This window comes from Pyrus communis, chromosome 17, assembly GCF_041283825.1.
Source record: "Pyrus communis isolate YQ-2024b chromosome 17, ASM4128382v1, whole genome shotgun sequence".
In the NCBI taxonomy this organism is placed as follows: domain Eukaryota; kingdom Viridiplantae; phylum Streptophyta; class Magnoliopsida; order Rosales; family Rosaceae; genus Pyrus; species Pyrus communis.
This window is the reverse complement of record NC_142581.1, coordinates 4,994,819-5,009,148: the sequence shown is the minus strand read 5'-3', so window position 1 is coordinate 5,009,148 and position 14,330 is coordinate 4,994,819. Positions and strand designations below refer to the sequence as shown.

Sequence of the window (14,330 nt, the reverse complement as noted above, 5' to 3'; positions counted from 1 at the left end):
CAATGGTAAGATGATTTAACCTTAACCAATGTCAATATACAATATTCTTGACATGGCACATAACCCTACTAGTTAATATGAAAGGGTATATTATCAATTTCCCCCCTGAACTTGTGACCATTAGCCAATTTCCCCCCTCAACTTTAATTTTGGCCAATTTCCCCCCTGAACTCTCATGATTAGTCAATTTCCCCCCTCAACTTTAATTTAGCCAATTTCCCCCCTCAACTCTTATAATTAGTCAATTTGCACCCTACTGTTAAATTTTTAATTTGATCATAATTAAACAAGTGTGTGTAAGAAACTAAATAAGATGTATGTTAATCATGTTCCTATATCTTTATCCTATTACAAATAGATTAAAATTTAGAATTTTACAATTTATCATCGAGTAATTTTATTTGATTTTTGACTATACAAAATTGATAACAAAAAGGATTGATGTGTAAATTTTTGTATGTGAATACAATTTTCTTTATAAAAGTGAAAGCTAAGTTCAAGTAAATTGCGGAGAATCGAGCTTTAGTAAAAAAACGGCTAGTCTATTCATAATTTTCGACTCCTTATTAAGAATAACCCATTTTATTGAAATAGGTTTGATCCATGAGTTTAGGATTATTATTTCTTTTTGTTATTATTTCTTCTTCTACATGCTTTAAACCCGATTCATAACTTTTTCTTATAATCAACCCATGTCACATACTAACTGTATTATGTTTTTGTACATTTTACCCTATATTATGCAGGTGAGTTTATGTTAATTTTAGTACTTTGTTGGAAGCTATTAGAAAGATTGAAAATTAAGAAAAGAATAGATGGAAAATTAAAATAAAAAAAATTAACAGTAGGGTGCAAATTGACTAATTTTGAGAGTTGAGGGGGGAAATTGGCCAAATTAAAGTTCAGGGGGGGAATTAACTAATTATGAGAGTTGAGGGGGGAAATTGGCCAAAATTAAAGTTCAGGGGGGAAATTGGCCAATGGTCACAAGTTCAGGGGGGAAATTGATAATATACCCTTCAATAAAATGGGTTATTCTTAATAAGGAGTCGAAAATTATGAATAGACTAGCCGTTTTTTTACTAAAGCTCGATTCTCCGCAATTTACTTGAACTTAGCTTTCACTTTTATAAAGAAAATTGTATTCACATACAAAAATTTACACATCAATCCTTTTTGTTATCAATTTTGTATAGTCAAAAATCAAATAAAATTACTCCATGATAAATTGTAAAATTCTAAATTTTAATCTATTTGTAATAGGATAAAGATATAGGAACATGATTAACATACATCTTATTTAGTTTCTTACACACACTTGTTTAATTATGATCAAATTAAAAATTTAATAGTAGGGTGCAAATTGACTAATTATAAGAGTTGAGGGGGGAAATTGGCTAAATTAAAGTTGAGGGGGGAAATTGACTAATCATGAGAGTTCAGGGGGGAAATTGGCCAAAATTAAAGTTGAGGGGGGAAATTGGCTAATGGTCACAAGTTCAGGGGGGAAATTGATAATATACCCAATATGAAAAGACCATACACTTAACTAAATAGAGTAGTTTTACGGAGGTTTCAATTATTTGAGGTTTGAACGATTAAGTACTTTAGAAAAGATCGGTTGTTGGATACCTACGTACTAGCAAGATAAAAAGTGTTTAAATTAATTTGTATCACTCAGTACTATGATCTAGTGGTATTTCTCTTCATTTAGAAGTGAGAGGTCTTAGGTTCGAATCTCGTGGATGGTGAATTTGATACCAAATTAGGCTGGCCATTATATGGTTTTGACGAACTCCCCATTCCCTTAGTGTAAAAATATCGTTGTACTAAAAAAAAAAATTATAGATTTTTCGGCTAAGAATGTTTGAGGACATTAATTTTCATATAATACCATCAAGAAAGAGGGAAGGTAATTTTAGTATAAATGCTAATTTTTGATGACCCATTCTCATTTTCAACTACTCTTCCTGGATTTGAATTTCAATTTAGAATATGACCAATGATATTTCTGATTTTAATGCAAGTCACCCTCTACCATGGTGGTAGAGAGGAGTGTTGTCTTTGCACCACTATGTATGTTTAAACTCCGTCGACTCCCTATAATCTAACAAATGTATCGTTTGACCAAAAAAAAAAAAAAAAATCTACTACGTATTTCTGATTTTAATAGTCATGTTATAGATTTATTTTAGCCAAATAAATAAATCAACAGTATATCAAGGTTTTTTTTTTTTTTTTTTTTTTTAAATTTTACTAGTATTAGGTGGAGGAGGGAAGTCCGAAACTATTACAATAATTTTGGAGAAAAGAAATTTCTAACCCGGGACGCATGGTGTAAACCCAACACCATATCTAAAATGATATTGGAACATGCAACTATATCAATTTATTATGAAAAAATGACCTAATCACGGGGAAACATAAAACATGCATATGTGGTTGGTCATGGCAGATATAGCTACCTTTTAAGTTTGCCCTAACCAAGCTAGCTACGGTTTATAAAAAGAGTAATGTTAGGTAGATTAAAATTTTAAACTAAATTCGCAAATCAAATGATGAGTCACCAATAGAAAATGAGTACGTTAATCAACACTTAGTAATAATTCAATCATTAATAACCATATTATTTACTTTACAAAATTTGATTTAAAAATTTGATCTCTCCAGTATTACTCTTGGTCCCTTACATATAATCACATAAACCCTAGTGTTATAATTGTAATAGAAAAGGACATCCCTTACATATAATCACAGAAACCCTAGTGTTATAATTGTAATAGAAAGGGACATCATGCAATATGCATGACTGAACACTGACGATGCTTGTACCATTGTCAATACATGAACATTCGAAGCGGAATTGAAGAGGAAATGATCCACACTATTATTTGGCGTGAACAAGGTCGGTCTCTGTCTATCTCTCTGCAGGACAAAGCGAAAGAAGTGGAAGTAGGATTCTCTCCTCTTTTTTTCCCCCTCTCCTTCATTCCTCTCCTATTTGAACAGTCATGGTTAAACCACGTCAACATCTTATATTAATTTTTTATAGCAAGAGAAATACAAAATAAGAGAATGTGAGAGAATGTGATGGAAGTGGAGAGAAAGAGGAGGGGAGAAAATCATAGTCCAAAGAAGTGAGCTTTTTTCATTAATTGATTCTGTACACATGAGACGCTATGTTTAACCATCGGCACCAATCTCATGTACCAATTGTGAGAGCAGATCATTATCTTCCATTCGTACGAAGATATCTAATCGCTTGTCCTAGAAACAACATAGAAAAACACCTAACCCCTTGACGGCTTAAATCAAGTTTTCATGTCTTTTGGCCATCTTATGATATAGTCGTCAATGTCATGCCCCTATATCTTTCTTTCTTCTTTTTTTGATAGAACCTATGACTCGTCTGTGGGCGCCTGGGACGGGGTGTACAGTGTACACAGTATATATATGTATATAGTCGTCAATGTCAAGCACCTATCTCGTTCTTTCTTCTTTTTTTGATAGAAACCTATGACTCGTCCGTGGGTGCCTGGAACAGGGTGTACACTATATATATATATATATATATATATATATATATATATATATATATATATATGGATAATGAGAAAGAGATTAAATTTATAAATTAAATGATGTGTCATTAATAAAAAATAAATAGAAAACTAGATTTTAATCCTTAAATAAGATAAAGTTTAGAAAAATGTCTTATACAAGATTAAAAATTAATTTTAGTCTCTAGACTCTATTTAATGCCAGCATATGTATTCAATGTTTCTTTTTTTTATTTATAATTTTATGAAAATATTATAAATTTTAATTTTCATTATGGTAGGCATCTTATATAAGAAAATATTTTTGTAGAGATTTTTCGGTACACTTATGTTTTTTCATATTTCTTATCTGCCACTAATTCATAAAAATATATTTAGGTACGAACATTTCGGTACAATGGGTTAGTATAATATGTTTAGGTACAAATGTAACATCCTACATCGCCCAGGGGAGTGACCCTTAAATGTATATTCCTATCCTACCTAGCACGAGGCCTTTTGGGAGCTCACTGGCTTCGGGTTCCGTAGGAACTCCAAAGTTAAGCGAGAAGGGGGCTAGAGCAATCCCATGATGGGTGACCCACTGGGAAGTTGCTCGTGAGTTCCCAAAACAAAACCGTGAGGGAATGGTAAGCCCAAAGCAGACAATATCGTGCTACGGTTGTGAAGTGAGCCCGGGAAGTGATCCGTCCCAGTCCAAAGTTAAGCGAGAAGGGGGATAGAGCAATCCCATGATGGGTGACCCACTGGGAAGTTGCTCGTGAGTTCCCAAAAACAAAACCGTGTGGGAATGGTAAGCCCAAAGCGGACAATATCGTGTTACGGTTGTGGAGCGAGCCCGAGAAGTGATTCGCCTCGGGCCGGGATGTGACAATATGGTATTAGAGCCAATCTCTGGCCAGAAGTGTGCCGACGAGGACGTCGGACCCCTAAGGGGGGTGGATTGTAACATCCCCAGGGGAGTGACCCTTAAATGTATATTCCCATCCCTACCTAGCACGAGGCCTTTTGGAAGCTCACTGGCTTCGGGTTCCGTAGGAACTTCGAAGTTAAACGAGAAGGGGGTTAGAGCAATCCCATGATGGGTGACCCACTGGGAAGTTGCTCGTGAGTTCCCAAAAACAAAACCGTGAGGGAATGGTAAGCCCAAAGTGGATAATATCGTGCTACGGTTGTGGAGCGAGCCCAGGAAATGATCCATACCGGGCCAGGATGTGACAACGAACATTTCGGTACACTAGTTTAGTATAATATATTTAGGTACCGACATTTCGGTACACTAGTTTAGTATCATATAGTTAGGTACAAAATTTTGGTACACTTATGTTTTTACACATTTTCTTATCTGTCACTAATTCACTATAATATATTTAGGTACGGGCATTTCTGTATACTAATTTAGTAAAATATATTATGATATGAATGTTTAGGTACACTAATTGGAGAAAGTTAAATAAAATTGTATAAGTTATCTATTAAATATAAAAACTTTGACAAAAAAAAAAATCTATTAAATATAAAAACAAAAATATAATATGAATTTGAATTAAGTACACATTAAGGGTCTAAAATCAATAATCAATTTAACATCTGGTTTTTTTTTTTTAAATTTTAATCTTCTTGAAGGATTAAAATTCAAAAACCCCTAAAATAAACACGTTGGTTAATATATAAATAATAAACACTAATATTTAAACAGTTAGATTGTGATTATAAATAACAATGATTGATAATTTTATACTGCTCGTAGAGGAAAATCCTGGTAGAAGTTTGCAACAGTGATCTAATGTGATTTTAGTTATCCTCAATGTCTATCTTAATTTGAAGAAAGTGGTAATACTTTTGTACTTGGAATTCTTATCTACGTCATGCGTTCGACCTACTGAACTAAGATCCCCAACAGGATCCTCTCTTGATCATTTTGGTGAGGATTTTAAGAATTCGTGAATTGTGTTCGTTCATCTTATATCGTACAATCATCAGTTACTGTTTGTGTTTAATTTTAAATAAAAATATTTAAAATGATTTCTAACCGCACAATATACGATGATCGGATATGATTCACGGATAATTGGAATCCTCTCACATCCGGATTTCTAAGATCCTAAGAATAGATTAAACAAAAAAGCACGAATTGAGAATTATGATATATCAATCTGATCAAATTAATTAATAGGGCTGAAGGGAGTTTCCGATGCGGTGAAATATACGATGGAGGGATTAACAAAACGTTCAGATGAAAGAACACAAATTGATCTAAACACAAACTGAAATCCATTACGTTTTTCTCCTAACTTTATATTAATATATAGTATGAGTAAACTTATAAATTAAATTACATAAGTTGACTTAAATAAAAAATCATAAACACTTATTTGTAGACACCTAGATGTTTTCAGAATAGAATGATACTTCCATTCTCACACTTGTCCACTACAAAGATTATCCTACCCTAAAAGGTAAGAGTAAATTAAATTTTGTATCATAAACTTTGGATTACATAAGAAACTCATATCTCATTTTTTAAATATTGCAATATCATACATCAACTTACAAATTCTTTACAATGTTGGACCTCTGTTAGTAATTCCATTAATTTGGCCGTTAAATGATGATGCATCAACTGTGGGTCCCACATTTTACTGTTGTGATGTCAAATTTATGACAAACAACCAATTAAAATTATATGAAATTACGAAATAAAATACAATCTTTAAATTAAATTAAAAAAAAACCTAACATTAGCAGACGCTAACCCCGGCGACGGTAACCCTTCCCCTTCTCTCTATCTCCAACTTTCCTTTCTCTCCTTTCACCCAAGCAGATTAAATCATATCATTTGGGGCCAAATTCATTTGATTGGTATCAAATTTGTTAATGTTTTGTTAAAGAAAAAACTATTTTGAGCATCAGCTTGCAACCGCACCAGCCTGCTCGTACCACCAAATCATCAACCCTGCATCATCGTTCTTCCGTTGCACCTCTGCACCCTGCACCACTGACTCGCCGCTAGACTCACGAGATCCTGACCCGCAATATGCTTGACCCAAATCCGTTTGTTCCTACCCCGCCACTACCACTATTTGACCCCACCACCTGTCACTAGACCATCACCATCTGTCGCCCGCCTGAAAGCCACCGAAGCTGCTACTACACCACCAGACCCGGGATTCCATCTTTATGAAATTAACAACAGAAGTCCAATCTAACGCCAGACCCGCTGCTTCGCCGGACCAAATCACGAAACTCGTTGCTGCCCTGCCATACGATTTTCATAATTTCATGTTATTCTAATTAGTTGTTTGTCCCACGTGGCACAAATTATTTGACATCAAATTAGTAAATGTAGGATTACAGTTGACACGTTATCATTTAACGGTTAAATTAATAGATAGACTAACAGGAGTATGACATTGTAACGAATTCGTAAGTTGATGTATGATATTGCAATGCTGAAAAGATGGTCTGTATAAATTTGTTATGTAGTCCAAAGTTAATTAAGGTGGTAAAATGTAATTTACCAAAAAAGTAAACACATAATAATAGGTTGTTATTTTTAATTAAAAATAAAAGAATGTTTCTAAAAACCTGCTTTTGTTTAATTAAATAGGATTATTCTCATAAATTCTGACTCAGTTGTTGCATTTTAGCAACAATTTTTTTGGAATTCATATATTAAGGGCTTAAAAGTGACACGCCGTACTAAAATTTTGTTAATTGTGAATTACTAGTTATCCAACCACTCTTCTGTATCGAAAATCACTTACTTCTTTTAATTTAATTACATCTCAAATAGCCAAATTTCTAACCTATATCAAGTTTGGTCACTGACCCATGTGTCAACCTAAACTCGTTCAAATTCACATAATGATATCCTTCATTGCAGCTTCATTTGGGGTTGTGTATCTGTTTATCTAATGATTAGCTATATAGAAGTTTATAACGATACTGTTTTAGACATATACACGAGATTGACCCAAAAGAAAAATTATTAATAGAGAATTCAGATTCATGTATTTTCTATTTATTGGAGTTTCACAAAATTTTAGAACCCATCGACATCCTTATTTTCATACTTTTCATCATTTTCTGCATTGCTTTGATAAGCTGTTGCCACACCAAGTAATGAAAAATGCCCAATGGCGCTTTTAATTTCAAATGAAATCCATGTGTGATGGTTTAGGTAAGTTAACACATTCTACTAGCTAGGGCAACACCCCAAATGGACTCTACTTGTTTTTCCACCGAACCATCCTTTAATTTCCACTTTATATACTAGGGTAGTGCTATCCACATACTCATTTTTACTTCTCATACACTTCTCTCAAATTTTTACCATCGGCAGATCGAATGAATTGAAGAAGATCAATGACAAAAAATTAACAAGAATATGTGGAAGTTAAAAATGAGTGTTTGAATAAAATTATCCTATATACCATCGCATGCCAAAAGGGAGTAAAAGCTGAGAAACTCTAGAGTAGGGAGACGAACCACGTGTCTCTTATTATGGTCCACTTACAAGAAGAAAAAAAAAAAAAAAAAACCCTATATCCCCCTAATTTGTCAGGCCACTGTTTTCCAAAATTTGATCCCAGCTCTCTCTAATAGAAGCTTTGTCCGGGACAGAAGAACCTCTCGTGAAAGTGACCCTAAATGCAGTAGTAATACCTTCCTCGACAACACTACTTGCTAGTTGCTACCCCTCCGTCCACTATGGCTGGGTAGAAGACAAAAGGATGTGCAAGCCTAGCAAATCCACATACAAAGCCACCATCTACAACCACTACAAAAAAAAAGGCATTTGCAAGGGTCAAATGTCGTTGGAAAATGCATTTTGCCGTTGTAAATATTTATTTACGACAGGAAAAAGCCCTCGCTGGGCGTCGCAAATTGATCCATTGGAAATACTTTTTTTTCGACCAACCGTCGAAAATGCTTCATTTATGACGCTTGTGGCTTGTCGTTACTAGTTATCTTGTCATTGGAATTGATTTTTCAAAATGACAAAATTATTTTATTTTCGACATGTCTATGTGGTCGCAAATACTTGTATGATCGTCGAATATACTTTCTAAACGACGACATCTGTTTTTTGCGATGATTTTCTTACGACCAAAACATTGTGTCGAAAAATGATTTTCCAACAATAAAATGTTGTTTACAAGAGCGCACAATCGCCGCAATTACGATTACCGACAATTAAGAATTGTCGAAAATACACACAAAAACATATTTGTAAGGGTCAAGAGTCGTTGGAATTATACATTTCCGTTGATCCTACTTCGTCAGCAAAAATAAAAGGATACAAATACAATTTAAAAAAAAAGAATAATATTTTCAATGCCAATTTTTATTGAAAGAATTGTTTTATATTAATAATCATATATTCAACTACATATACAAAACAAAATCGATGTAAAAATTTTAAAAGTACTTGGTACAATCCTATGATGTCTTATAACGCTAGTTTTTTTTGTCCACTTTAAGCAACTGTCAATGAGTTCGAATGTAGTGCTACGAACATAGATCCACAATTATTATCTTTATTCTGCAAAAAAAAAAAAAAAAAAAAAAAATTTATATCAAGCACAATATAATTGTCAATTGGTAAGAAACCCAAACAATGAAAATCAGAAAATAAACATAAGATCTAATGAAGAGCCTTGCATAATTTTAGCTCAAGGTGTGAGCATAGCAACCACCAATCTATACCATAAATAATGCAGGTGAGTAGTTGAAGTGAACAATATTAAACACACAAAGACAGATAGCGTGATGCAGGGATAAGTGCAGGCATGCACCCACACACAAAGACGGACAGCATTAAGCACCAACAGAGTTACAGCTAGCTAATATCCGAACTATTCCAACAAATGCGTGCATAGGTGTTCACCTACACAGAGCGAACTTCAAAGGCAGGTTGATTAGCAGGGTCTTCTACAAATTGCAGCAATCTCTTATGTGTTAGAACATCTTCTGCCCTCTCCACGTTCACATCCAACGCGTAACTACATAGCAACAACAACAATTATACAAACATTAATAAACTGCTCCAATTTGGTATCTTTTTCTCCTACTATTACTATTTCCAGCAATACGAATTTGAAAACTGATAATTTTATAAATATGAAACAAGTAATCATCTGAATTGCGATAAAAGTTATCAAAATACAAATCGAAATTACTACAACATTGAAATTCTTACATGGGGAGTGGCATTTGAAATTCATACAACATTGAAATTCATAAACTTGATTAAACGTATCACGTTAGCATCACTTCATAACAAAATCTATTCCCTTTTTTTAACTAAAACAAGACTATTTCCATCCATCTCCATTACATCTCAGTAACTTGTTAATGAAGTATTTATACATTCAGAAGTATTTGTATATCCAATGCAATTAAGTAGGCTGACCAACAAATGATGGTGCAAAATCATTGCTGTGAATCAATTACCAATGTCATTTGGGCTGATATTGCTGATTATAATTAATCAACTAGAAATGGAAAACGCAGGATAAGTGCTCTATGTACGGAGTCTACATACACCAAATATAAACCCACATTGTTGTCTTCAGGACTTTCATTGTTAAATGAGCTAATTTCAGGGAGCTAAACACTTCTTCGCTTACCAATTTAGTCCTTCCTGTAATCAAATACAATGACTAGTGATAACATTTTCAAGAGGGTGAAACAGCAACCACTAACCTGATGGTCTCAAGAGGAGCAAGAACAGCTTTGGTCATTGCCCCTGCTAAAGCCACGCTTAGGAACTCTCTAACTTCCCTTGTCCTCGAGAAATCCTGAAGCACATCAAGGCACACTTTTTGTGATACCAACGGCAAAATAGTATGTTATTTTTCTTTAGGCCCCTAAAATAAAAATACCCACAGAAAAGAATGCACCCAAATAAAACAATACAAATTCTATTTAACAGCCAATCCCAAAAGTTCAAATTTTTTTTTTCCAATATTCGAGCTTTTCAGAAATAGGTGTTTCTCATCTCGGAGACACAACAATTAAACATCATAAAAGGTAAATGGGCTAAATTCTTCATAAGGGTTCTGGTTTCTGAACAAAAACTATCCATATAGCTCCATTTCCCTTGCTTTTATGCCATTTTCTCAGCAACCAAACAGACAAATAAGAATTAAAGCAAATCAATTTCCCCTTAAAGTAAAAAAAAAAAAACAAAAAAAAAGAAGTTGGGGGGCTTACTCTGAGGGGTTGGGAGAGGTCAGGGAGCTGAAATCGGAGCTCGGATTTCGGGTGGGCAGCCTCCTTCTCGAGCTCAATCTCTTTGGGAAGTATGGCCATACTGTACACAGCCCCAAAAACCCCACCACCACTGTACTTCTTCTCCATCAGAGACTGATTCAAATACCATGCTTTTCCTTATCAGTATCAATATAAATATATAAATATATTCAAACAAATGCAGATATCTGTTTTCACAGACCACACAAACACAGAGATCAACACAAAGATCATACTAGCCAAGCATTTTGTATACTATTTTCACAGATTCACAGCATGCAGAGATTCAGCAAACGCATGCATCAAAGTGAGTAACGAGAGACATGATTATACCTTTCTTTTTTAGATCCGCCGACCACGGGATTTCCGCTGCTCTCTGAGATGCTCAGTTCATCATTTTTCTCGGCCCTCATCTCTGATCGAAGTCCCTTGTGGGTGTCGCAGAACCGAGGATTTATGCACTGAGAGTCGAAAAGGTGGAACTGGGCTCGGGTTTGCAGAAGTGGAGGCGTGTGAAATTTTTTTGGATGAAGGCAGAAATAGAGAGAAATAGAGAGAAATGAGAGATGGTGCTGGTTTTGATGAATGTGGCCCTGAGATTTTGAGAACGGAATGAAGGATGGAGGCTAGGGTTTTGTTTCTGATGGGGAGATGCAGAGAAGCTGCGAGGGAGAAATGAGGAGGAGGAGAGAAAGCTAAACGGCGCTGAGCCCTGTCTTCGGAAATAGAGAGTTGAGTTTTTGGACGCCATGCCAAAATTTTGCCAGCCCTCCAAAATTTTAGTCTCCCGCCTCCTTCAATATTTTTTTTTTTAATTTATGTATGATTCTTTTTTTTTTGTCAGAATGTATAATTCTATTTGAATTTATCGTTTTGACGGAATACGCATTTTACTAAACTAGTTTAACGATCCAACCGTTAAACTTTTTTGTATTTATTCCAAGATCACATATGTCAAAAATCACAAAAAAAAAAAAAAAAAAAAAGACAAATATTTAAAGATTAGGTAACGGTACAAAAAATTTCTACAAACATTTTTTTTTAAATAAAAAATAATATCGTTCCATACCATTGATTTGAGGAAAAGAGCCAAAACCCTAAACATTATCAGAATTTAATATCTGCAATCTGGAAAATTAATTTGAATGATCCGACCGTCAAACTTGCTTTTATATACCTCGAGATCGCATACATCAAAAATCGCGAAAAAAAAAATGACATTCAGATATTAGGAAATGGGATGAAATCTTTCAACGGTTATAAATGAAAACTCACAATTTATTATTTTAACTCCGATTTTGTTGATTTTTTACAACTACACTCCTCAACCCTATAAATGAATTCGACCTTCAATTTAAAATATTTGCACTAGTGGATACCACAAAATATTATGTTCTACTTAATCGAAGTATAAAATAAACTCCAAGTGTTTGTTGAATCTATCATTTTGACGGATGAATACACATTCTACAAAACTAGTTTCAATGATCCAACTGTCAAACTTGTTTGTATATGCTCGAAGATCGCATACGTTAAAAATCGCAAAAAACAGACATTTAGATATCAAGCAAAAGGGACGAAACCTTTCAACGATTATAAACGAACTCACGATTTAACGGTTATTTTAACTCCAATTCTGTTATTTTTTACAACCACACTCCTCAACCCTATAAGAGTATGACAAACAAATTCGATCTTCAATTTAAAATATTTTCACTAGTGGATAGTACTATTTTAATGTTATGAGTTAACAAAGGCATGCAAATTATTTCTTTATTATAGAATACTATATTAAGTTATACACCTTTTTGCTCAACGGTTTTATTTTTAATTTTATGGTCTAATCTTCTCCATATGTATTCTAAGTTATATGATCTATTTATTGTAGAATTTAAATTAAGCATCAAACTTATTTCAAGAATATTCCAACGACACATGTGACCATTGGTAAATAATTGATTCCAACAAAACCATATGCTTTAAAAATTTATTCTGACAAAGAAAAAAATTTGTCGGAAAAAATATGATTACTTCCGACAACAACTAATCACCCTCGAAAATATAAAAGCATTACCGAGTGGACTCTTTTTCCCTCAAAAATATAAAAACATTACCGAGAGGACCTTTTTTTCCTTGAAAATACTAAATCAATTTCGCCAACATGAGTAAACCTTTGAAAATAACCATTCTATTTCCGATAAGAACTTTACTTGTCGTTAATACAATTGGCGCCAATTCTTCCCGCCAAACAAAAGTGCATTTCTGACGAAACTTGAGACTTTTCCCAAGGACATTATGTGCGTTGGTAATAAAAATTTGTTTCATGCCATGTTATCGACGACCCATATTTTATAGTCACAAAATGTGCTTTTTACAACAGTTTTTTGGGTCCCTCAGAAAATCTTCGTCGGTAATGACTACTTTTATTGTAGTGACTCACGGCTTTTGGAAAACCTAAGGGTTCATTAATTTTTCCTTTTCTAAGCAAATAGAAAGGTTTGATCTTTTGCATGCTTCATATTTGTATGACAAATACAGAATCTGTTTGTAACGGTCATAATGAATTAGGCTGACTCCCTTTTAAGAAGTACGTACCCAAAAGTATATGTTTTTTTAGGGCAAAAGATATCAAGAGAAAAACTTTTATATATACACGATTCGTCTAGGTTATGACATAATGGATGACAACGTTTACACTTGTAATGTTGTATATACTAACGTGTTATATAGAAATCAACATATATTATTTATAATACCATTTCATCATGTCACACGATGTTGCTTAATTGAAAAACAAAAGAGAAAAAAAAGAAGTGTAATCCACTTATAATAAACAGCTTACGCCAATACAGTTGTTTACTTTTCAATTTTCCAATCCTATGAGAGACATTATCTAGGTTGGGAAATGATTTTTATACCCTCATGTTTTTTTCCGTTATACATTCTTTTATTGGCTTTTAAATTGAATAATCAAAGAAAAATCAAGACAAAAATTATCCATTTTACAAACCAATCTTTATGACCCAATAGAAATATAACATTTGTCATCCCCCTACCCTTTTCCATCTTTGTAGCCAAACACAATCTCACCCTTAAAACTATTACCAAACTTAAATCTTCTTCTCCCCTTCGTCTTCCTTCCGCCCTAACAAATCAACGACGATACTCATAAAACTTTCCTTAACCTCCAATTATACTTGAGAAGAAAAAAAGAAAAAAAGAAAAAATTAAAGATAGTAGAATTTTCTTATATAATTTCATTAATTGCTTTTTTTTTCTCTTCTAAAATTTCATTGAGCCCGACTTGTAGATATTTTTTCACAAATGATAACTTGTTATACATATTATTTGAAAGTTTCAACTAATTAATTAAGGTACTTAAGTATAATAAATTCAAGTTCTTTAAGCATCCTGTAATTTTTCCTTTGCACAAAATATCAGTGGAGCAGCTACCCCAGTGGGCCTTAGCTGCCTCTGTCCTTGACCGGCCTCATCAGTTCTGCCATTATC

General features: G+C 33.7%; 1 protein-coding gene across 2 annotated transcripts; it reads right to left on the bottom strand.

Annotated features, from left to right (window-relative positions):
- Positions 1-8,997: 8,997 nt before the first annotated feature.
- Positions 8,998-11,555, bottom strand: LOC137749502 (putative mitochondrial adenine nucleotide transporter BTL1). 2 transcript variants are annotated; one of them, XM_088689773.1, is made up of 5 exons: positions 11,154-11,555; positions 10,782-10,934; positions 10,272-10,366; positions 9,454-9,568; positions 8,998-9,108 (listed from the first exon to the last, which is right to left on the bottom strand). In XM_088689773.1, exons 2-4 carry the CDS (start codon positions 10,926-10,928, stop codon positions 9,454-9,456), a joined length of 357 nt encoding a protein of 118 aa, XP_088545899.1. In that variant the 5' UTR covers positions 10,929-10,934; positions 11,154-11,555; the 3' UTR covers positions 8,998-9,108. The 2 variants fall into 2 exon arrangements, with proteins under 2 accessions (XP_088545899.1, XP_068345701.2); XM_068489600.2 differs by lacking the exon at positions 8,998-9,108 and having other exon boundaries at positions 9,205-9,568.
- Positions 11,556-14,330: the final 2,775 nt, after the last annotated feature.

Coding starts and splice junctions, on each gene's coding strand:
- LOC137749502 (XM_088689773.1), bottom strand. CDS start 10,928: ATGGAGAAGAAGTACAGTGGTGGTGGGGTTTTTGGGGCTGTGTACAGT. Junction 10,367..10,781: donor ACCTCTCCCAACCCCTCAGA/GTAAGCCCCCCA, acceptor GATGTGCTTCAG/GATTTCTCGAGGACAAGGGA. Junction 9,569..10,271: donor GCTCCTCTTGAGACCATCAG/GTTAGTGGTTGC, acceptor GTTGCTATGTAG/TTACGCGTTGGATGTGAACG.